The sequence below is a fragment of the Camellia sinensis genome, chromosome 2, assembly GCF_055761805.1.
Source record: "Camellia sinensis isolate YWXY chromosome 2, ASM5576180v1, whole genome shotgun sequence".
Classification (NCBI taxonomy): Eukaryota; Viridiplantae; Streptophyta; class Magnoliopsida; order Ericales; family Theaceae; genus Camellia; species Camellia sinensis.
Window position 1 is genome coordinate 23,127,824 of NC_138962.1, and position 23,015 is coordinate 23,150,838.

The 23,015-nt window shown below is 31.5% G+C and overlaps 3 protein-coding genes across 3 annotated transcripts; 2 read left to right on the forward strand and 1 right to left on the reverse strand.

The window, feature by feature from the left end:
- Positions 1–9,429: 9,429 nt before the first annotated feature.
- Positions 9,430–10,395, forward strand: LOC145812053 (uncharacterized). Its single transcript, XM_082907587.1, has one exon. It carries the CDS (start codon positions 9,430–9,432, stop codon positions 10,393–10,395), a length of 966 nt encoding a protein of 321 aa, XP_082763713.1.
- Positions 10,396–11,172: 777 nt separating this feature from the next.
- On the forward strand, positions 11,173–11,652 carry LOC145812066 (uncharacterized). Its single transcript, XM_082907588.1, has one exon. It carries the CDS (start codon positions 11,173–11,175, stop codon positions 11,650–11,652), a length of 480 nt encoding a protein of 159 aa, XP_082763714.1.
- Positions 11,653–13,769: 2,117 nt separating this feature from the next.
- Positions 13,770–18,261, reverse strand: LOC114268788 (cysteine protease RD19A). The gene is made up of 4 exons (XM_028210015.2): positions 17,603–18,261; positions 17,318–17,437; positions 14,902–15,148; positions 13,770–14,154 (listed from the first exon to the last, which is right to left on the reverse strand). Exons 1-4 carry the CDS (start codon positions 18,053–18,055, stop codon positions 13,874–13,876), a joined length of 1,101 nt encoding a protein of 366 aa, XP_028065816.2. The 5' UTR covers positions 18,056–18,261; the 3' UTR covers positions 13,770–13,873.
- Between the last annotated feature and the right edge of the window lie 4,754 nt (positions 18,262–23,015).

Here is a 23,015-nt window from a genome sequence, read left to right on the forward strand (position 1 = left end):
TGGTTATTAATATTTTTCAAAAAATATTGACTGGTATAATTTTGAAATTTTTTTGTTAATTTCTTTGAAAGCAAAAGTGATTTAGATAAAGGGAAATTTAGCCATAACTCTTATATTGAACCTTTGTTTGGTGACAAGAAAAGGATAATTTAATTTATTTTACTTCATAAACTTTTTAAGAAGGAGGCACATAATTGAGTAAGGACATAGTGTATTTATTTTTTCGTAGACAATATTGTTTATGCATATTATATATATATATCATGGAACTTTTTTGATGAGAATAATTTTATTTTATTTTATTTTATTTTATACATGTTTAAAAATGTTGTGTATGTATATTTTTAGTTGGTTCATGTAGTATATATTTTGTTTTTTGCAATAGTAAAATGTTATTGTGAATCAGAATATCATGTTACTATTTATGTCAATTCGGCGGTTTTTTTTTTTTTAGCCGACATAGAACTTATTTGATAGATCTTGATGAGAGGATTTTAAAAATATTAATTTTATTAAAAACTGACATTTATATAAAATGTAATATTATTTTAAAGTTTAAAATATTAAATTACTTATTAAGTATATTTTGATAACGGTGGTATTACATGCATTAGTGTGCTAATTAGTGTATCAATATTAATTATGACATTATTATTGATTCACTCATTATATAAATTATAAATATTAAAAACTTCTTAAATTATGTTATATCATCAATTGGTACACTAGTTGGTACACCAATTGATGCATATGACATTATTCTTTTGGTAATAATAGTATGTGCTTGTTATTAATGCATTAAATTTTTTTTGTAAGAGAGTTTTGATCAAATTCATCCTTGTATAAATCATCTAATCAATTTTTTTGTTCTGGGGATTTATACCTGGGGAGAGAATAAATGGGACTAGTAGAAGTGTTTATTTTATTTTATCTCACGTATCGAAGTGGTTTGAATGTGTAAATCTCAGAATCAATGCTTGATGTGTTAAGCAACAGATATATAAAGTATTCTGTGTAGTGGCTAATATGACATTGACATCCATCTGAAACTATAAAAATGAGGAGATTGAAGAGTTAAGTTATTTTTTATCAATGAGTTATATGGGTGTGGGATTTATGTGAGATATTTAGTAAAAAATTTGATAAAATTTTTGGAATCCTTAACATTTATTGGAGACGGAAATCTATATGAGACATTTGATAGAAAGTTTGTGGAGATTAAAACCTTACGTTAAGACCTTTCTTTCTTTTTTTTTCCGATGTGGCAGGCTTGGGCCTGAGCAGCCTGTGGGCCAAAATTTTAGGCCTGATTTCAGCCCAACAATCTTGACTCGGATAGGCTGGCGGGCTGAATTGATGATGCGCCCAATAAGTTGTACAAATTTGGGCCAACGGCGGCCCAATAATTTATGTAGACTTGGCCCAGACACGGTAGGCTGAATTAACGGATTTTGGCCCAAAATATTGGGCAGGCTTGGCCCAGACAGGCTGGTGGGTTGAATGAATGGGCTCGGGCCCAATAGGTTGGTCAAGCTTGGCCCAGACAGGCTGGTGGGTTGAGTTGAATTCATGAGCAACTGCCCAATAAGTTGGGCTTTCTGTTCCAATGGGCCAAAATTTAAAGAATATTTTTTTGAGTTTTCCCCCCTTTTTTTTCCGCTTAGTTTTTAAAGGCCTCGCAGCCAGTAAAATGGGTTGGGCTTCAAATCCCGCTCTTGGGCCTAAGTCTGGCTAAGACAGCCCACCTTAGGTACAGGGCTCAGGCTTGGTAAAATCCCACAGGCCTTGTGATGACCCTTAATTGTAAGGGCAATGAGACCAGTTCTGACAGCATGAACAAAAGATAACTTTCAAGTTTAAAGATGACTGCAAATTATCACATTACTTTCTTTATTTTTTTATATATTTTTTTCATAAAATCTCAAAAAATTAATAAAATAACATATTTCCAAAGAAGACCACAAGAAACATTGGATGCATGAGCATGGGAATGATATCATTTGTTTTCAAAGCATTCTACGTACCCCCATCTTAAAATATTCGAAGAACATACGGGAGAACTTGCACCAGAAACAGATATGCATATATGTATTATATAAATATATCTATCTATACTTCTATCTATCTATCTATATTATTATAAAGTGAACACTTCTTAATGGTGGCTTGAAACCTTTGTTTCTTATGCTGTCACGTGTCTATTTTTTTATTTGAAATAAAAAAAAAATTAGATAAATGAGAGGAGGAGATTTGAACCTTAGACTTATGTCAAATGAATAAGACTCTTACCACTTAACTAGCACACAAAATATGATAAATGCTTTATTTTATTTATATTTATTTGAATTGCACACGCATTGCGTGTGGCAACTGCTAGTTCTATTATTAAAAGAGAACAAGAACTTCGGTGTCATGAAGCCATTCCTAAAAAACTTTTCTCAATTCTCCCTAAAATGACCTTAACTTCTTACACTTAAATCAATTTTAATTAGGGTTAAAATGATAAATTCAAACACTAATTCCACCTCCCACTTCCCACTCTCCACGTCTGAAGCAGTTACACCATCTTCCTTCAATTGCATTTTGCATCTTCCTTGGTAAGTTGTCTTCTGAAAGTTCTGTTCTCAAAGTTCACGTCTGAAGCAATTACACCTTCTTCATTCAATTGCATTTTGCATCTTCCTTGGTAAGTTCTCTTCTTTTCTCTTTTGACAATTTCAAACAGTAACATATATCGAAGGAGCTTGCTCATCTTCTGTGAATATCATGATCTCTGCAGTGTTCCTCTGCCTCGCTTCCTCTCCCCAACACCAGCACACCTCCACCACCACTGCCGCCGCAACAACAACAACAACCACCCACATTATCAACCTCTCCAGAACAGAATGATGTAGTTTTGTTTTGGATGGTATACATAGGCACGGTTTCTTGCAGTTGCAGTGTGTATGTGATCTTTCCTTTTTAATTTGGTAAGCATTTCTATATCCAAAAACTATGCTCTTTTTTGCTGGTTTCTACTCTGCTGGTTTCTACTCTGTTTTACACTTTGTATGTGAGTGGAAAAGAAAAGTTTATGTTTTCTCTCTCTTTGGCCTTTTGTTTGGATAAATAGAAATGAAATAGAAGAGAAAGATTTCTCGCCTATCTTATTTGGTTTATATTATCAAAATAACATTTTTAGGTGTTTGTTTGTTATTTCTTCTATCTATATTTTTAGACATAGTGGTTGATTCCTAGATTTAGCTTTGTTGGTTTCTACTCTATTTTACACTTTGTATGTGAGTGTAAAAGAAAAGTTTATGTTTTCTCTCTCTTTGGCCTTTTGTTTGGATAAATAGAAATGAAATAGAAGAGAAAGATTTCTCGCCTATCTTATTTGGTTTATAGTATCAAAATAACATTTTTAGGTGTTTGTTTTTTATTTCTTCTATCTATATTTAAAGGGGCAATTTTGATATTATGAAAAAATGAAAAAATAGTTGTTCTGTTGATTTTTTATTTTCCTTTCCCAATTTATTCACTTTTGGAGAGATTAAAAATAAAAGTTATAAGTGAAATGAGTTTCTTTCAATTTTTTTCCCAAATTCATTCCATTTCTCTCATCTTTTGCTAATCCAAGCAGGTTATATGAACCAAGAGAAATGTAATTTTCTTTTCTTCCCAAACCTCTCTCACTTTCAATTATCATAGATTCATGGGTGGATATCCCCATGTGATTTATCAACTGCTTTTGTGTATCTTTGATTCACACTCTGTGGCTTCTTCTATGCAAACACTGTTCAATTGAAGTAAAACAGTTTCTGGGTTCGTTCGTCTGTTGTGGGGTCTTCATTCCTCCACCCAATTAATTGGCACAACAACCATTTTTTCTTTTCTTTTTCAATCACCACCCCTTCCTTTCTTTCTGCCATTTTCTTTATTTTCACACAAGAGATAATGGAAAAGACATGGCAGTAAAGTCCCTTATCATATTTGTAACTATTCTAAAAAAAAAAACCTTCGTTTTTTCATATGTTTGTTTTGAAGTGTACGAGGAAATAAGCACCACCACCTCTTTTAAATTTTCTAATTTTAATTAACTGTGTTTTTTTGGTTTTATCAGTGCTCTTTTTTCAAATGTTTGTTTTTTCATATGTGCTTTTAATGATTTGTTGATCTGTGAGTAGCTATCAACTATATATCCTAAATAATGTATGTGAATTTGTGTTGTTTGGGTTGAGTTTATATTTGTGTTTCTTTCATTACTGGGTCTCTTTTACACTACGTCATGGTGCCAAATTATTCAAAGAAACCTGCATAAATATGAATTAAGAACCTGAAAATTAATTTAATGGAAATACAAAGAACACATAATTTTTTTTTTCCAAAAATACACACACAAAATTAAGAACATTGAATTTATTTATTTATTTTTTCCAAAACACACACACAATGAAACTTTTTAATAAAGAAAAAAAATACACAATACTCTTCTCACACAAGTAAACAAACAAACAAATCAAATTTTAAAAAAATTGAATTTATACACAAAAAGAAACAATAGCTTAAAAAGTGAAAGAGGAAAAAATCCAAAACTATTTAACTCTCTTAAAAATTGCACGTAGGTGTCAAACTGTTTAATTAAAAACACATATAAATATTAAGAACCTAAAAATTAATTTAATGAAAACACCGAAAATACCGATTTTTCTCAAAAACAGACACACAAAATTATGAGCACTGATTTTTTTTTTCGAAAAACACACACAATGAAACTTTTTAATGAAGAAAAAAAAAAAACAATAATAGTGTTCTCAATCAATATATTTTTTTCTCCACAGAACCTAATTACATAATGAAACTTTTTATTGAAGAAAATAAAAATATAATGAACAATACTACACTTACAATGTAGGATAAGCAGTAGATATATATATTTCGGATAAAGAGAATCATAAGATTGCAATGCTCTTGAATAGTATTTCTCCCAACAAAAAAGAAAAAAAAATCATTGAACAAATAAAAGGGAAGATTTTATAGTACATAGAGAGGGGGGTGAACATGAAAGAATTTTGGTAACATGAGACCGGGGATTTTATGCAAGTGGTTATCAATTTAGATTTTGGATTGTTTTGGGAAGTTGGTAAAAAGCTGGCTTTTGGCTTTATACCAAACTTTTTGGCTTTTTTGGAAGTGATTTGGGAAGTTGGTAAAAAGTTGACTTTTTGCTTTTTAGTTTAATATTTATGTATGATGTCAAATCAAATTAAAATGACCAAAATACCCTTACCTAACATAAGAGATTTATTTTTTTATTTTTTTTTCATAGGCCCTAATTTGTAATTTTACGGCTGCGTTTTTGGCACTTGCCAAATGGCTTTTTTGGCATTTTTGGCAACCACGTGGCTTTTTACCATGCTCCCAAAATGGCACTTTATGACAATATGGAGCATATTCTCCGGTCTCATGTTACCAAGAGGGGTCAAATATGGTTGCAGAGAGGGGTCTCAATTTTGATATCAACATTTGTGTTTATGTGTTTACAATTTATGTTTTCAAAAAATTAGGTTGTTTGATTGCTTAATTTTGTGTGTGTGTTTTTCTTAACAACAATTCAATGTTCATAAAAATTGTTTTATTTCAAAAAAATTAAAAAAAATAGTAGTCCTTTTTTTTTTTTGGTTTATTATTTATTTTTTACTGCAAGTTTTCCAAGAATATGGGTTCTTGTTTTGTTATTTTGTGTGTACCATTATTACTTACACTTTTTATTTTTTTCATTAAAAAGTAAAAGAAAAAAAAGTATGTTAATCGATTTGTTGGAGACAAAAATTGACTATTATTTTCCTTCGTTTATATTTTTGGCAGGTTGCTTTATAACTTTCTATTGTTCAAAAGAAACTTTTCGGGTTATTCTCTATTGACACCTAATTGCTCTGAATGTAAGTATTCTATTGCTTCAGTTTGTAATGCTTCAAATATATAATTTCTTTTTCTATGCTTGAAAAAATCAAATATGTAATTTATTTTTATTTTTATATATATGCTTGAAAAAATAAAATATGTAATTTTTTTAATTCTATTTTTATTTTTAGTTTTATTTATATTTAATTTTTTATTTTAATTTATTTATATGAATATTTGTTGTATAATTTTTTAGTTAAAATTATACAAAGTTTGGCTAAATCTCATGAAATCTTAACACATCCACGGATGGCCAAAATTCAAAGAAAGTTGTAGGTCTCTAAAGTGATAGTTGATTGTTGTATACTTCCAAGCAAGGTGTCTACAGTTATCTATTTTGAGCGTAAGTATTCTACATGAATGTTGGATTTATGCTTGAACCTTGAGCAACCAAAATATGAACACCTAAATCATACATTTTTTTGTGTTATATTTTTTTCCCTATAATATTGTTAATTATACTTTATATACAAAAAAAAAAAAACAAAAAAAAATTATAGAAAATGAAATGTTTCGTTGTGTTATCAGGTTTTTTTAAATTTTTTTTTTGGGTTTTTTAAAAGTTTTTTCTTATTTTCCTTCGTTTATATCTAATCTTTTTTATTGTAACTATTATAATAAAAAACCCTTTGTTTATTCATCTGTTTGTTTTGAAGTGTATTTTTTTGGTAATAAATAATTCAGTACTCCCAAAATTTCATATGATTTTTTAATATTTATTACGTAATGAGTTTGTGATAGTCAGAACAAATAACTTCTACAGTCGTGATTTATTAGTACTTATCAGGTAATCTCTTTTACTTACAATTTCATTTAATTCTCCACAAAATGAGATTAGTACTTAAATTAATATGCCTTATAAAAATATAAAAACAAACATATGAAAACACTTACATAAAAATATAAAGCTTATTGTATTGTGAGTATACGAGTTGCGTTGTAGTTAACAATCTCATAATATATTATTACTGCCTCTTACATAATTTTATACAATGTAGGCACATTTTAAAGATAGCCGGATTTCATCTACGTAAGTGTTAGTTTGCTAACAATCTTAGGAAAAATGAATCACGATTACCCTGACACATCAAATTTGAGACATGTACAACAACAAAATCGTGAACGGCGTCGTTTATACCTACAATAGAGGAGGCAACGTTCAGCTTCAGAACTAAATGCTCAAATTGAGCAACCACAAAGAGAATTCGAGCATTTACGCCTTCAAAACTTAAGCACTGAACAACGCTCAGCAAGATTGGAGCAACGTCGTCTTGCTTAGCGCAGGCGAAGATTGTTGATTCGCGAACAAACTACGAGCTCTAATGTGCAACAAAGAGAAATTGAAAGGGAAAGTTGGCGTAATTATGCCAGACAAAGAAGGGCTGCTTTGACTACTGAACAACGCGAACAACAACTGGCAAGGCGACGAACAACAACTAGCAAGGCGACGAACAAATTATCGACAAAGAAGGGAAATATCTGAAAATCTCGAACAAACTTCTCATCCAGATCAAGTACATAATATGACAAATGCACAAACAAGTAGGTGTATTCAAATGTTATAAACATTATTTTTTTGGTAAGTTTTTACACTTCTAAGTTTGACATTAATATTCAATTAATTTATTACTTATAATTTTAACTGTTAGGATGCGTGTTAAACTTTTTCGATACAATCCCAAGAAGAAATAGAACAGGATGGCGTAGGCCGCGAGCAACAGTTTTGCCAACCATTCACGAAGAAGGCAATTGGGTTGCGACTAATGTTTTTAGACGGGAAAGTAGAATGAGTCTACTCTCACGTATTGACTTACCCTGATATGCACCTACTCATTCGACTTATGAGCAGGGAAGCACAAGTGGCAACAGACAAGATGATCCTCGCGAAGTTCAGATGGAAGGTAAAAATAAATTATTTAGTTTAAGTACTTTTACAAAACAAACAACCTTTACAATAAATGTAAAAAAGATGAACAAGCAAATATGATACGCAGTACAATTACATTTAATATTGAACATGCAGCTCAAACACTTTCAAATAAATACTATCGTGTTACTAATAAACCAGTACATCATACATGTATTGTCATAGGAAATATCCCTCATGTCGACCACAATCAGGATGCTTTGAGTGATGAAGACATTCCAGATAATCGATTATTTATCCATAGGAGATATCACAATTGTGCAAGAAATTTTCATGAAAGTGAAAGGTTCCAAACAATGCAGTTCCCTGCTCCAACTACATGTAGACATTGCAACGCAAGATTGTTCCACCGTGAAACATCTACCATGTGTTGTAATAATGGAATAATTGTTTTGCCACCAGTAACAGCTCCAAATGAGATGATTGATATTTTCTCTGACCAAATAGTCGAGGGTCGTCATTTCAGACAACATATTCGAGCCTACAATCATGTTTTCTCATTCACTTCAATAGGTGTTCATGTTGATGAAAACTTAGCAACAAGAACTCGAGGTGTGTACACGTTTCGTGCACAAGGAGCCATATATCATAAGATTTGGAGTCTCTTACCAAATTCTAGTGACAGACCGAGATATTTGCAACTGTATGTTTATGATACTGACCATGAGAATGAGAATCGAATGTCTGAAAATGAAGAATTGCACTTGGATTTGCTTAACAAGATAAAGAATATTTTAAATGCTCATAATCCATTTGTACACACGTTTCGCCAATTGGCTCAGCGTCCAGACATACATGAATGCAGACTTCAAATCAAAGAGCAACCATGTAATAGGCCCCAATACAATCTTCCTACTACTCTTGAAGTTGCTGCTGTTTTAGTAGGTGGCGAAGCAGTTGGAAATTTAAAACCAAGAGATATCATTGTCCAATCAACCAGTGGTCACCTCCTAAATATTTCTGATATTGTCGGATACTATGATCCATTACAGTATCCTCTGTTGTTACCCTATGGTTCATATGGATGAGATGCAAGTACCAGAAGTAATGATGGCAGAAAAGTAACATGTTGTGATTTCTATTATTATATGCTATAGGTAACGACGTATACATAATATTAAAAAATTACTTTGTCAAAGTTATTTAATCTATAATTATTTCGTATAAAATCTTTACTTTTAATTATTTATAAGTATTCAAATACTGTCAATTCAGATTCGCCCTGGTGATCAATCTCTTTTTCTTCAAGGAGGTCGCCTCTTACAGCAGTACGTCGTAGATAATTATGTGAAGATTGAGTCCAACAAATTAAGATGGATACGTACTCATCAGAATCATATTCAAGCAGATTTTTATCAAGGTCTTCTAGATGCAGTACATGCTGGTGAAAATTATGGAGGTACAAATTGTCACATACGATATTACAATTACATGTACGCATGTTTGTTTATATTCATACATATATATATAACTATATTTCTCTTTTGTGAAATATTTGTTTAGGTAATGTTGGTCGTAGAACAATATTACCATCGTCGTTTGTTGGTAGCCCATGAGACATGTATCAGAGATATCAAGATGCAATGGCTCTGGTCCAAAAGTATGAAAAACCTAATCTTTTCCTTACAATGACCTGCAATCCAAATTGGCCTGAAATTAAAACTGAGTTGCTACTTGGACAGTCACCGCATGATCGTCCTGATTTGCTAACAAGAATATTTCATTCAAAATTTGATGAGATGAAGACTGACATTCTTACAAAACATGTACTTGGGAAGGTTCTAGCATATGCGTATGTTATTGAGTACCAAAAAAGAGGCTTACCACATGCCCACATGGTCATCATTTTGGATGAAAATGATAAGTTACGCACTCCGGACGATTATGATAACATTGTCAGAGCTGAAATTCCAGACAAGAGATTAGAGCCTAGATTATACAGTGTAGTTCTCAAACACATGATACATGGCCCATGTGGAATGTATAATGAACGGTCTCTGTGTATGACAAATGGTCGGTGCAAAAGACGTTTCCTAAAGCCATTTTTTTCCATTACTACACTTGGAAACGATTCATATCCTATTTATCGAAGAAGAGAAGTGGAGTCAGTTGCTTTAGAGAGTAACCCATGTGTCTTGGTGGATAATAGTTGGGTCATTCCGTACAACCCATGGTTGCTCTTGAAATATGATTGTCATATCAATCTTGAAATTTGCAATAGTGTTACAAGTGTGAAGTATTTGTACAAATATGTTTATAAAGGCCCTGACCGTGTTGCACTAGAAGTTCGTCAAGGTCCTAATTATGATGAAGTACAACAGTTCATAGATAGAAGATGGGTTTGTGCTCCAGAAGCATTGTGGAAAATATTCAAATTCCTAATGACCAAAATGACTCCTAGCGTAGAACGCCTCCAAATACACTTACCAAATAAGCAGCAAGTGAGGTTTTATACGTTCCAAGACATCACAAATGTTTTAGGCGATGAGTATTACTCCAGAACAATGCTTACCCAATTCTTTTAATTAAATGTTGATGATGAAACTGCAAATCGGTACTTATATCGAGAGATCCCGCAACATTATAGATGGTGCAACAGTGCAAAGATGTGGCGGTTGAGATTGAACCATCAAAGAGTAATTGGTAGAATTTACACAGTTTCGCCATTAGAAGGGGAGAGATTTTACTTGAGAATTTTACTCAATCATATCCGAGGACCAAAATCATTCGATCATTTGTTGATGGTTAATGGAATTGCGTACCCAACTTTTAAACAAGCAGCTGAACATCATGGTTTGTTAGAGCATGATGATAGCATACGACAATGTTTGTTAGAAGCTGCAACCATGCACATGCCATCAACTTTAAGGAGATTGTTCATTACAATTTTGGTTTACTGTGTGCCAATAGGGGTGCGAAGTTTGTGGGATGAAATTTATCCTTACTTGATTGAAGATTACATATCTTCAAACAGTATGAATAATATGTATATCCTTAACAAAACCCTGCAAGATATAAATCGTCTCCTGCAACAGCATAATAAGAACATATCAGAATACGATTTGCCTGAGATGGCAATAAATTTGGATGATAATTCAACAGTTCCAAAGGTCATACAAGATGAGCTTTCCATTGTTACTCCTTGAGAAGACTTAAATTCTATTGCCACATTAAATAGTGATAAACACTTAGCATTTAATTCTATCATAGAGGCTGTGGAATGCAATACTGGTGCAATCTTCTTTGTGGATGGCCCAGGAGGAACTGGAAAGACATATTTATATCGTGCACTATTGGCCTCAATGAGAAGTCAAGGTCGAATTGCCATTGCAATAACAACTTCTGGAATTGCAGCTATACTTTTACCTGGTGGAAGGACAACCCATTCAAGATTCAAGATCCCACTAAATCCAGAGGCTTCGTCCGTGTGTTACATTACTAAACAATCAGATTTGGCAGAACTGATTAGACGTGCAACAATCATCATTTGGGATGAAGCTACAATGACAAATCTTTATGCTTTTGAAGCTTTGAATCGAACACTCATAGACATCACTGGTGTTGATTATCCATTTGGTGGCAAAATTATGGTGTTTGGTGGTGATTTTCGACAAGTACTTCCAGTTGTTCCTAAAGGTACAAAAGTTGAAACTATTGCTGTATCGATAATCAAATCACCTCTCTGGAGTCACATTCAAATAATTCGTTTAAAGCAAAACATGCGCTCTATAAATGACCAATGGTTTGGTGAGTTTCTTTTATCCGTTGGAGATGGTGTGTAACCTACCATTATAGATGAAATGATCAAAATACCAACATCGATGGCAATACCATGGAATGACGAAGAATCAATAGTTCGACTATTAGAAGAAATTTATTCTAATATCAGAAACCATTCTTCTGACGCCGAGTATATGGTTAGTAGGGGCATAATAACTCCTCGCAATGAAGATGTCGACAAACTCAATGAGAAAATCATTCAGAGATTTCCGGGAGAATCAAGAGTGTACCACTCATTTGATAAAGTTGAAAATGATACCCAAAATTTGTATCAACAAGAGTTTTTAAATTCCATTTCACCAGGAGGAATGCCCCCACATGCATTGCATTTGAAAGTTGGAGCCCCAATTATGTTTTTGAGGAATCTTGACCCTTCTTCTGGTTTGTGCAATGGCACAAGGCTATTATGTCGAGCTTTGAACGATAATTTCATAGATTCAGAGATTTTAACAGGACATTTCAAAGGCACGAGAGTTTTCCTGCATCGCATTCCATTAAAGGCTCCGGAAAACTTAAAACTTCCATTTGAAATGACTCGCACACAATTTCCAGTTCGCCTTAGTTTTTGCTTTGACGATAAATAAATCACAAGGTCAAACAATTCCACATGTGGGAATTTACCTTCCGGATCATGTGTTTAGTTATGGACAACTATATGCTGCTTTATCTTGAGGGGTGTCAGATCAGACAACGAAAGTCTTGGTTAAAAAGGGTTCAGTTAATAATGAAGAATGAGTGTATACCCGCAATGTAGTCTATAAAGACGTTTTGTTACCAAATTATTGATACAGGATGTATGTACAAAATATATTCTTATTGAGCGTATATTATGTCATTTTTTAAATCTACATTTAATATACTTATAATATATCTTCGTATAATTATTGATTGAAGGAATACTTGAAAAAATAAAGCTACTTCAGCTTTGGGAGAATTATCAAGAGGAGTCAAATATGGTTGCAGCTGAAAAAGTTACAAATCAGGTATTGGCTTTACTTATATTCAAAAAATAATGTTTGTAAAATTTTTGCTTTTTAATCTGACAATATGCGAATATATTTTGAGTTTGACTATACCTTTTAAATTAATGTAGGTCAAACAGTTCTCCATATACAGTCTTGGATGGAAGGTCTCTATTAAAGTTGATAAAAAGCAATTGGGAAAATTAATTGTGCGAGAGCTTTTAAGGTAACGACAACATCAGTATGATAATGTGTTTGCGGCATTTTATACGAATAATTTCAATATGTTACATTTGCTAATAGTTATTGTAATCTTTTTGCAGAAATCCTATCATATCTGATAGAGCAAGTATATGCAGCAAAGACAATATGGACATATATGTGGTAGTTGCATCAACAAAAATTGAAAGCTTACAAATATATGTACAACATTGTTACAAGGTAATCTACTTATAGGTTTGTATGTATAACTAAAGTTACGTACTTCATTTTTGGTCAATTCCATCTTATTTTTTGTAGTTTAATATTGTCATAGATCTATGGCAAAAATTGCATCAAAACAATTTGAAGAGATCATTGAACGTGACATTTGATATGGACGATGTCAATTTATGTCAATATGTAAGTTTTTAATTTTTAGATTTTGTTTATAAAAAATTAACACAATAATTACCTTCTGTGTCTTTATACATAATAAGCCAATTATAAAACCAAATTTATGTATAATTATGCCTCATTGTAAGAGCGTAAAATTTAATTTTAATCAATGTATACTATTACCAATCTTATGATAAATATATCTTATATACTTTTCTTTTTCTTTTTCTTTTTTTGTAAAATTTGCAAGATCTCCGATCTTATGTTACTAAGTTTAGATTTTATATGAATTTTTATTATACAATTTTTTAGTTAAGATTAGTAAATATTTTAATTTTTAAAAGACGTGTACATATTATAATGTGCATATATTTTATTTATCAAATACGTTAATATCAAATGTTACATTGTACATAATTATTCATATGGTTTATATGTATATTATTAGAAAAAATTGAATCAAAATCATATTATAATTTTAAACAAGTTTTCACACGCATCGCGTGCCCGGCCACTAGTATGTATATATATAAACAGAAATATTTTGCCATACGTGAATATGCATTAGAAAGTCGTCCTGTATGCCTTGAGAAAAAGAAGTTGATTGTCTGACAATGTGGAGTTGCTATATAAACTCCTTATATACATTTTAGAATTCATGTAACTAATGAGAGGAGGCAATATGAACAGCAGCAACAGTCGACACCATAGAGTCCACTCCACAAATATTGCGGCCTTGACAGATTTTGTAGAATCCATTTTCGCCCCAATTCTCTCCCCAAGAGTTCTTTATGATCCAGTATGGCTTTTCCTTCATTCTGATCGGAGCATAGCCAGCTGACCCATATCCTACCAGCAACACCCCATGGTCTAAGCGCTTCGAGCATATGTATGGGCATGAAACTCCCCCAACATATGTCTGCATGTAAACTGCATTTATAGCCACTGCATCCAAAAAACACAGAATATCAGGATCACTGCCTAACAAACCATATTCATCCTTCATATACATATATTTTTATTTTTTTATTGTCATTTTTTGAGGATGCACCATATGAAATTTAGCAGAAAGTATAAACACAACTTTTATTTACTTCAGGGATTTATTCACTTTGTTGACAGTCAAAATTTAGTAAAGACCTAGTGCTCTCTCTATTCAAGGACTCCTCGGTGCTGAAATTGGCTTATCGATGCTTTCCTGATGCACCAATTAAAAGAAAGGAAAGGAAAAGCTAATAGAAATGGTTTTACTTTCCTCATAACTGTTCAGTTTACAAGAAAGTTTATATACAAAAACAATTTAAACTTTCTCACCATCCATAATCTCATACTTTTTATACGAAAGTATTCGAGGGAAAGTGTTTCCTTCAAGAAAATAGTTATGATGGTACCTATATTTTCCAGCAACTACTGAACGCAGCAGAAGAGAGTTGCCAAATATTCTATGTTTCCAGCAACTCATTATTACTCGGTGCAAAGCGATTTACTAGAAACCATTGTCTGAGGAAGACAGATGCAGGTAGCCAACCCCAAATAGTTGGGATTATGACAAGTTGAATTGAGTTGAGTTTTTAACTTTTATGACTAATTTTTTTTTAAAAATGTTTTTAAATATGCAAAGTTATTGACCCAAGATTTCATTCATAGGAAAAAAAATATGAAGAAAATAAGTGGGAAGAGAATGTCGCGAACCTGCCAGAGGACCATTTTTCACGAGATTTGCGGCAATTTGGTCTTCATCGAGGGAGATGACACTAAAGTTAGCTACTGAAGCAGCAATCTTGGTCTTGTCAAATTTGCAGGTTCCACGATCAGTACCGGTGTAAGGATAGTCCTCTTCTCGCATAAGTCCACCAGCTTTGAGTGTGTACTCAAAGGCACTATTCATCAGCCCACCATTGCAACCAGAGTCGCAAGAATCAGCTTCCTCTGGATCACACTACAGATGATACAAGTTTAATAGAAAGAAAACAAGAGTATTATTGCAATGAACCACCCAGTTAATGGTGTACGTCCAAAAAAATAAAAATAAATAAACAAAAACTCAAAAGTCAGCAACACATCAGGGGAGAGACCAATAAGGTAACCATTTGGTCCATAAAGCTGGAGGTCATAAACATATACATATTCGTGGTCCAAACTAGTATATCAGATGGACACAAAACTGAAGAGGTTTTCATGTTAGTAGTGAAATGTAGTATAAGATAATTTCATCAATTTTCACTAGATGCATTCATATGATATGCATAATCCATGAGATACACACGTATGATATGTTCTATTCTCAACCGTAGCTTAAAACAAGAAAAGGTGAAATGGAGAACAATGTGACCCAATCTTCATTTTGTTTTCCAGACAGTTGGGTAAGTTTACATTAGGGTTTTTTCCTGTGAAAGTCATAATCATGTAATTATGTAACCATAACTCCTAAATATCATCCATTAACATTTCAGAACATTAAGGCCTCATTTAGCAACTCAATATTTTAGCCTAAAAGTCAATAAAAAAACCAAAAAACCAACCACCAAAAAGTCAAAAATTCATTTTTCTTTTTTACTTTTTGCACATCATTTCGTAAAAAATCAAAAAGTCATTCCAAACATATTAATCTTTTTACCTCATATTTTAGTCAAAAAATTACTAAAATAGCATATTCTCAAAATGAGGCCTAAGACAGTTAAACTTCAAAGGAAATCAAGTCAATGAGCAAAGAGCAACTATTTAACATCCCTAAAGAAATTTGTCTTGAACCTCAATCAACATTAGTATTGAATCTCCTCATATAGAAAACGTAGAAAAGCCTAATGGTAACTCTATAATGTTTAAGCCGTATTCCACCAATTCACAAATTGATTTCTTCAGTTATATAGAAGGGAAGGAGGAAAAATCAACACGGTAAAGCCAAGAGTTATAAGGCACAATTCAAGCACCACTCCAAAAGGGTCTTACTTTTGAAAGGGTGATGGCACCTTGTAGGTCTTGGCTCTACCGTTTCGACTTCCCCCGTCCTTGGTATATAACTTAAAGAAAAAACAGAGGGCTTGTCCCACATCAACCATGCTAACTTCCCCCGTCCTTGGTATATAACTTAAAGAAAAAACAGAGGGCTTGTCCCACATCAACCATGCTAACTAAAATAGATGAATTGATTAATATGTAATCAATGTCCTTAGAATTATAACCAATAACAAAGCTACATTCACCATAAAAGTACATTAATAAATCTAGGTTTAACTAAAACCTAGCTTTCAAACTAGGCAAAGAATCATCTATTAAACTTCAAAAAAATTACCAAAAAAACTTGAGTTAACCCTTGTAACAAAATAAATCGTGAATTTTTAATTTTATCAATTTAAATTTTAATCTTTTAATTTGTCTACTCATTTTTGTTAAGTAAAATTGAAGAAAAAAAATATTTTAGTCATTAAACCTAACAGAAAAAAGTATTTTAGATACTTTATGTACACTTATATTGAGTTTAATGACTAAAATACTATTTTTTTTATTGGTTTTACTTAACGAACATAGACGAATAATTTAGATTGAAAATAAATCAAAAAATTAGGATTTAAATTGATTACAAAAAATAAAAATTGACAGTTTAATTTGTTACAAAAGTCAAGCAAAAGACTTTTTTTTCATAATTTTTTTCCTAAACCTTTTTGCTTGATTGTGGTGAAAAACCAGCTCATTAACAACAAGAAAGCACAACATCAAAGAAAATTCATGACTATTATCACAATTTTCCAAAGGTGTACGCAAGATTCGAGTCCACATCTTCCGTTCTGTAGCACCTAACCTTTGCAATACATGCACAAAGTGGAGGCTCTCATATCAAAACCTACTTGTTATAGCCCTAACTTTAACCATGGTGCCAAGCAATAGTTTCTATCCAAGATGATATATATATATATATAGTTTAAATGAATAAATAAATCATCCCTAATGCTTAATTGAAGCCCACAATTGATCTACAGAATGATTCTATTTGCCAATAGAACCAAACAATCAATCACAACATAGTCAAACACTCACACACACACATAATTTATTCAATAAAATAACATAATATATTCAATAAAATAAAGGAAGGGCAAAATCAGCAAACCTCATGGTCACAATCCACAAGTTGTTGCTCGCTAAGGCTCACAAGCTTCCTTGTTGCAAGGAAATTCGCACCCTCCAAGGCCCCAGTGGCACTAAACGACCAGCATGATCCACAGGAACCCTAATTACCATTCATTATCAATAACACCACAATTACCATCACAATCATTCCCAAAAAACACAATATCAACACAAATTAACCACAAAATTGCAAAATCAACAGCCAATTAAACCTAATTCCTCATTAATCGACACACACACAGACATATGTATATATATATAATACCTGATTCTTTACGGGCGCGACGGCTCCGTGATCTCTCCAATCGAAATCTGTCGGGAGATCATTTGTCGGAAGGATCGGAGCCTTGTTAGCGTCGGATGGAAGCTTGAGGCGCCTCCTCAAGCCGAGGTGTTTCTGGCGAAACTCCGCCGGAGACAGATCGGAGAACTGAGTGACGCCGTGGACCGCCGTGGGGTCGAGCTGCTGGTGGCGGCGAGCCCGGCGTAGGTTAGACTTGAAGATCGAGAACCTGTGATCGTGCTCCTCCTTGGTGGCGTACGACTTTCCGAACTTGCTCTTGAAGAGGCTGAAGTGGTGGTGGTCGGAGTTCAACTGATGGTCCTCGCCGACGACCTGCCGGATTATGACGTCATCGCCGTCCGAATCGGCGGCTGAGGCGAAGGACGTCGCAATGACGAGAGAGAAAACGAAGAGGAGAGAGAAACGGTGATCCATGTTTAGAGAGAGAGAGATGAGAGACCTAGATACCGATGTATTCTCTATATATAGATGTGTGGAGGTCTGTATCTATCTACCAGTCGTATCGGCTAGAAGGTTGCTTCGAGGAGTGGAGATGTTTTGCCAATGAGAAGTGGACACGTTGTAAGAAAGCATGGTAAAAGGACTGGTAGTTGCTTTTTTTTCGAAACCAATCGCAATATATTTTAGGAGTTTTTTTAAGTGTGCAAGTGCACACCATGTGCCACTTACACAAAAAGTGTAAGTGTAAGGTGTAAGTATAAGTATAAGGTGTAAGTGTAAGGTGTAAGGTGTAAGTGGGTTGCATATGGTGTGCAACCTCAAAAAAGGTGTAAGTGTAAGGTTTAATTTTTTACAAAAGGTGTAAGTGTAAGGTGTAAGTGTAAGGTATAAGGTGTAAGGTGTAAGTTGCACACCATAACCAAACCCTATATTTTATTCTTTCAATCGCAATATATTAGTCCATCTCCAACGGTGAATCAAATCCAGCATTAAATTTAAATTTTGATGAAAAATTTACTTTTTCAAGCTCTAACCGTTGCACCAGATTGATATCAAAATAAGATTTCAGCAAAAAAAGTATCAAACTGAGAACGAGACACAGATTTTACCAAATCACTGTTACTAACCGTTGAAAGAGGTACACTAGTCAACCAGCCGGTTACCCGGCCGGTTGACCAAATATTTAAACAGTTCAGGAAAAAAAGTTCAAACCGTTAAAAAAAAAAAAAAAAAAATATTTTGCCTAACCGGTCGACCGGCTGGTCGACCACCCCGGTCGTCCCGAAAAAGTTCAGAAAGTTAAAAAAAAAGTTCAGACAATTCGAAAAAAAAAAAAAAAAAAATTTTACCTAACCGGTCAACCGGCCGGTCGACCACCCGGTTGTCCCAGGATAGATTTGGTGAAAGGTAAACCGCTAGAGCGAGTGGTATCAATTTAGTAAAATGGGTCATTTTTGACTCAAATTTAATGAAAAATTTGAGTCACCATTGAAAAAGCTCTTAACATAATAAAATTTGATGAATTTCATCTTTTCACTCGCCACAACACTCTTGACACTACTTAACGGTGCTTAAGACTTGAAATTTTTATTTGTGACGTCAGACAAATTTTATCTAACCGTTTTGGAACTAGGACGTGGACGGTAACCATAATTCTGCTCAGCTGAAGGGTAAGGCATCATGTTTTTATCCCATTAAAATAAATAATTTAAATTTTTATTAAAAAAAATACAAGTAATGTTATCTATATCTATCTATCTATCTATCTATCTATCTATCTATATCTATCTATACTATATATATAACCAAATGTAGTTGTTTCGTCAAAAGTCTCCAAATATTTATTCCTAAATTCTCATAATTTTAAAACACTCTCTTTTCTACGTGGCAACCTTCTTTGATTGTCTTTCATGTTTTCTATTTTTCTCCATTTTTTATTTGTTTGATTAATTAAAATTAAAATTAATTTCATTACTTATGGATAAAGATTTGAATTTTAAAATTCCTCCATATAGATAAACATATAAAAATTGAAAATTAATTTTATAATCTACAGATAAAGATAAAAAATAAACAATTAATTTAAAAAAATTAATTTCATAACGTATAGATAATTTAAAATTTCTTCCCATAAATAAACAAATAAAAGTTGATAAATAACTTATAAAAATTAATTTCATGGTCTACAAATAAAGATAAAGATTAAATAATTGATTTTTTTTATTAAAAAAAAAAACAAAATTACTCTCTTCCCCCCCTCATTTCGTACTTTAATTAATTTCATTATAGATAAACATATAAAATTTATAAATAATTTATGAAAATTTATTACATGACTTATAGATAAAGATAAAGATTTTAAAAATTATTTAAAAAAAATAATTTCATGACTTATAGATAAATAAACATATAAAAATTGATAAATAATTTATAAAGATTAATTTCGTGGCCTACAGATAAAAATAAATATTAAATAATTGATTTTCAAAAAATTAAAATAATAAAATTTAGATAAAGATATGATTTGTTAATCTATATATCTATCAAAAACATATATATCTAAATCTTTATTTTGATTTACTCTTTTTTTTTTCTCCTATCACATATTATCTTTTTTTATTTTAAATTTTTTTTCTTATGAAATGCTCTTATCTATAACTTCTTATCTCCTATTAAATTCTTAACCTTCTCTTGGTAATTTTTATTATTCCTTATTATCTACCAAATGATAAAGATTATAAAAAAAAAAAAAAAAAAAAAAATTTATCGCTCTAAATGAGAATAGTATTAATAATGAAATAATAAAGGCTACATGGGAGAAGGTAGCACAAAAATCTCACAAAATTAATTTTCTTCACTAGATTTATAAAATGTAATAATTTGAGATTCTTTCTATTATTTATTAAAAAATAATTTGCATTAGATCATTGTTATGTTTTTTTTTTAATTTTTTTTTATAAAGCTGTCATTCGTTATAATATTTCTTCAATCCCATCTCTAAATTCTCTCTTTGAAATTTTTGTTTCTTCAATAATTAAGTTTAGAATTAATTTCTTATCAAATTTATTTTCTTCATCCTTATTTTATTGAAGGATCGAGACGAATAAAACTTTCATATAATATATGAAATTAATGAATATAATACAAAGATGATAGGGAAGTACTACACATTTGTCAATATCTCTATGTTATTATTAGTTGATTTGCTAGATTATACTATCAATTTAGAGCCCATAAAATTTAATTCAATGTTCATGACTCTATTTGTATTTGACCATTTTTTCGTTGAGTAACCGATATAATTTTTTTTTGGTATATAATGATTAAAGCTATCATTTGTTATATTTTTTCAAGTACAATTCAAATAATTTTTTATCATTTTTTTATAAATAAAATGGATTAAAACTATTCTCTTATATAATTTTTATAATACTATGACATTCTTATCTTGATTAATTTTTTTTAAAATGATGTAGGAACTATGCAAGTATTATTCAAACTATGGAGAATGATTTATACTTTGATATGATATGAGTGTGTCATTGATAGAGGAAATCAAAGATAGAGAGTTGCTAATATAATTAATTAATGATTTGTTTGAGAAGTTCTTTTTATAAGCAAGGCAACAAACTTAGATTAAATTTTTTAAAAAACTACTTATAAATTATAATTAAAAGTTGATATTTATTCATAATTTGATCCCACAATAATAATATACACCACTGATTCAAAAGTTCAAGTAAATTTATGATAACTTTTCTGAGCTTATAGAATTTCTCTCTTTTAATGTTTTGTTTAGTTTGATACAAGTTATTTATGTTATCAAGCGATTGTAATACTATTATTCTCAACAATTTTTATAATTAATAATTTCTTATGCATATCAAATTTTATTGTAAAATTTTGTGGGTTAATTATTGTTAACATTTACCTAGATGGCTTAATATTATGGCTTGTCACTATTAAGATATAATTTAAGATTAAGATGATTTATTTATCACACAAAATATATATAGTCTATTTTTCCGTGCATCGCACGGGTTACCGCTAGTAATTTTGACACAATTGTATAAATTTTTCTTTGGATAAAGCTAATAAAATCAAAATTAATATGACAGATAAACAAAAAATTATTTATTTTAATATTTTTTTTTTGAAACTTAGGAGTGGTTTGACATCCACTACATAATTTATCTTTTTATCTTTTTTTTATCACATCACCTCTCTATTTTTCTAGACATTTTTTCATAAAAAGTTAAAAAGTATACTTATTTAGATCATCCAATATAACCCCTCAGTCAGGATTATTTGAGACGATCTAAATAAATATACTTTTTAACTTTTTACAAAAAAAATGTACAAAAAAATAGAGAGGTGATGTGAGTCAAATAAGTGCACTTTTCTAAATAAATGCACTTATATCCATCACGTCAAAAATGCATTTTAATGTGATATGAGTTGCATCTATTATATTATTATTAAAAGTGAAAACCTTACTTGGTATTCATAAACTTCATTCTCTCCTTCTGTCAAATGGCTTCTTTTCTTGCGTCAAGGGTAAACTTTTCCATCGAAAAGGGCTCACTTGGTGTCTATGAATTTTCTTCTCTCTTTCTGTCAAATGGCTTCTTTTCTTGCGCCTAGTGACAGTATGTATACATTTTAAAATGTCAGATAGATCCCACATGAAATAAAACACAGATGGTTAATATGAATTTTACATATCTGAAAAAATGATAATAATGTCTTTGATTTGTTGAGATTACTTCTGTACAATGGTATTTTAATTCTATTTGCTTACTATGTCACTACAAGAAAAAGCATTTTTGCCGACCACTTTTAGCTACCAAAACTAATTTAGTCGCCAAAAGTCACGGAATTGGCTACCAAAAATAATATTAGTCGGCAAAAGTCAGATTTTTAGCTACTAATTTTTTTTAGTAGGGGAATGTTGATTATTGGCTACTAAAAAATATTTAGTAGCTAAAGATATTACAATTGGTGACTAAAACAATTTTTAGTAGCTAAACATATGACAATTGGCGACTAAATAAAAATTTAGTAGCCGCAGAGGTACCTTTAGCTACTAAATTGTTTGGTAGCCGAATGAAAATAAAAACATTGATTTTTAATCTTTCCCGACCAAACTTTTGGTCGCCAAATGTCAAGTTTCGGTGACAAAATTTATTTTAGTCGCTGTATACCTACTTTTGGCTACTAAATTGTTTGGTAGCCGAATGAAAATAAAAAAATTGATTTTTAATCTTTCCCGACCAAACTTTTGGTCGCCAAATGTCAAGTTTCAGCGACAAAATTTCTTTTAGTCGCTGTACCTCTACTTTTGGCTACTAAATTGTTTAGTAGCCGAAGGAAAATAAGAAAATTAATTATTTTTTTTTATTTTTATTAAGAGGTTGTATACCCACCATCCAAA

Bases quoted from the DNA above. Each gene is read 5' to 3' on its own strand.
- LOC145812053 (XM_082907587.1), top strand. From the start codon at position 9,430: ATGTATCAGAGATATCAAGATGCAATGGCTCTGGTCCAAAAGTATGAA.
- LOC145812066 (XM_082907588.1), top strand. From the start codon at position 11,173: ATGAGAAGTCAAGGTCGAATTGCCATTGCAATAACAACTTCTGGAATT.
- LOC114268788 (XM_028210015.2), bottom strand. From the start codon at position 18,055: ATGGATCACCGTTTCTCTCTCCTCTTCGTTTTCTCTCTCGTCATTGCG. The intron at 15,149-17,317 runs GTTTGCTGATTT...TATCATCTGTAG, and splicing joins TTGTGGATTGTGACCATGAG to TGTGATCCAGAGGAAGCTGA. The intron at 14,155-14,901 runs GTTCGCGACATT...TTTTGGATGCAG, and splicing joins GAAAAATGGTCCTCTGGCAG to TGGCTATAAATGCAGTTTAC.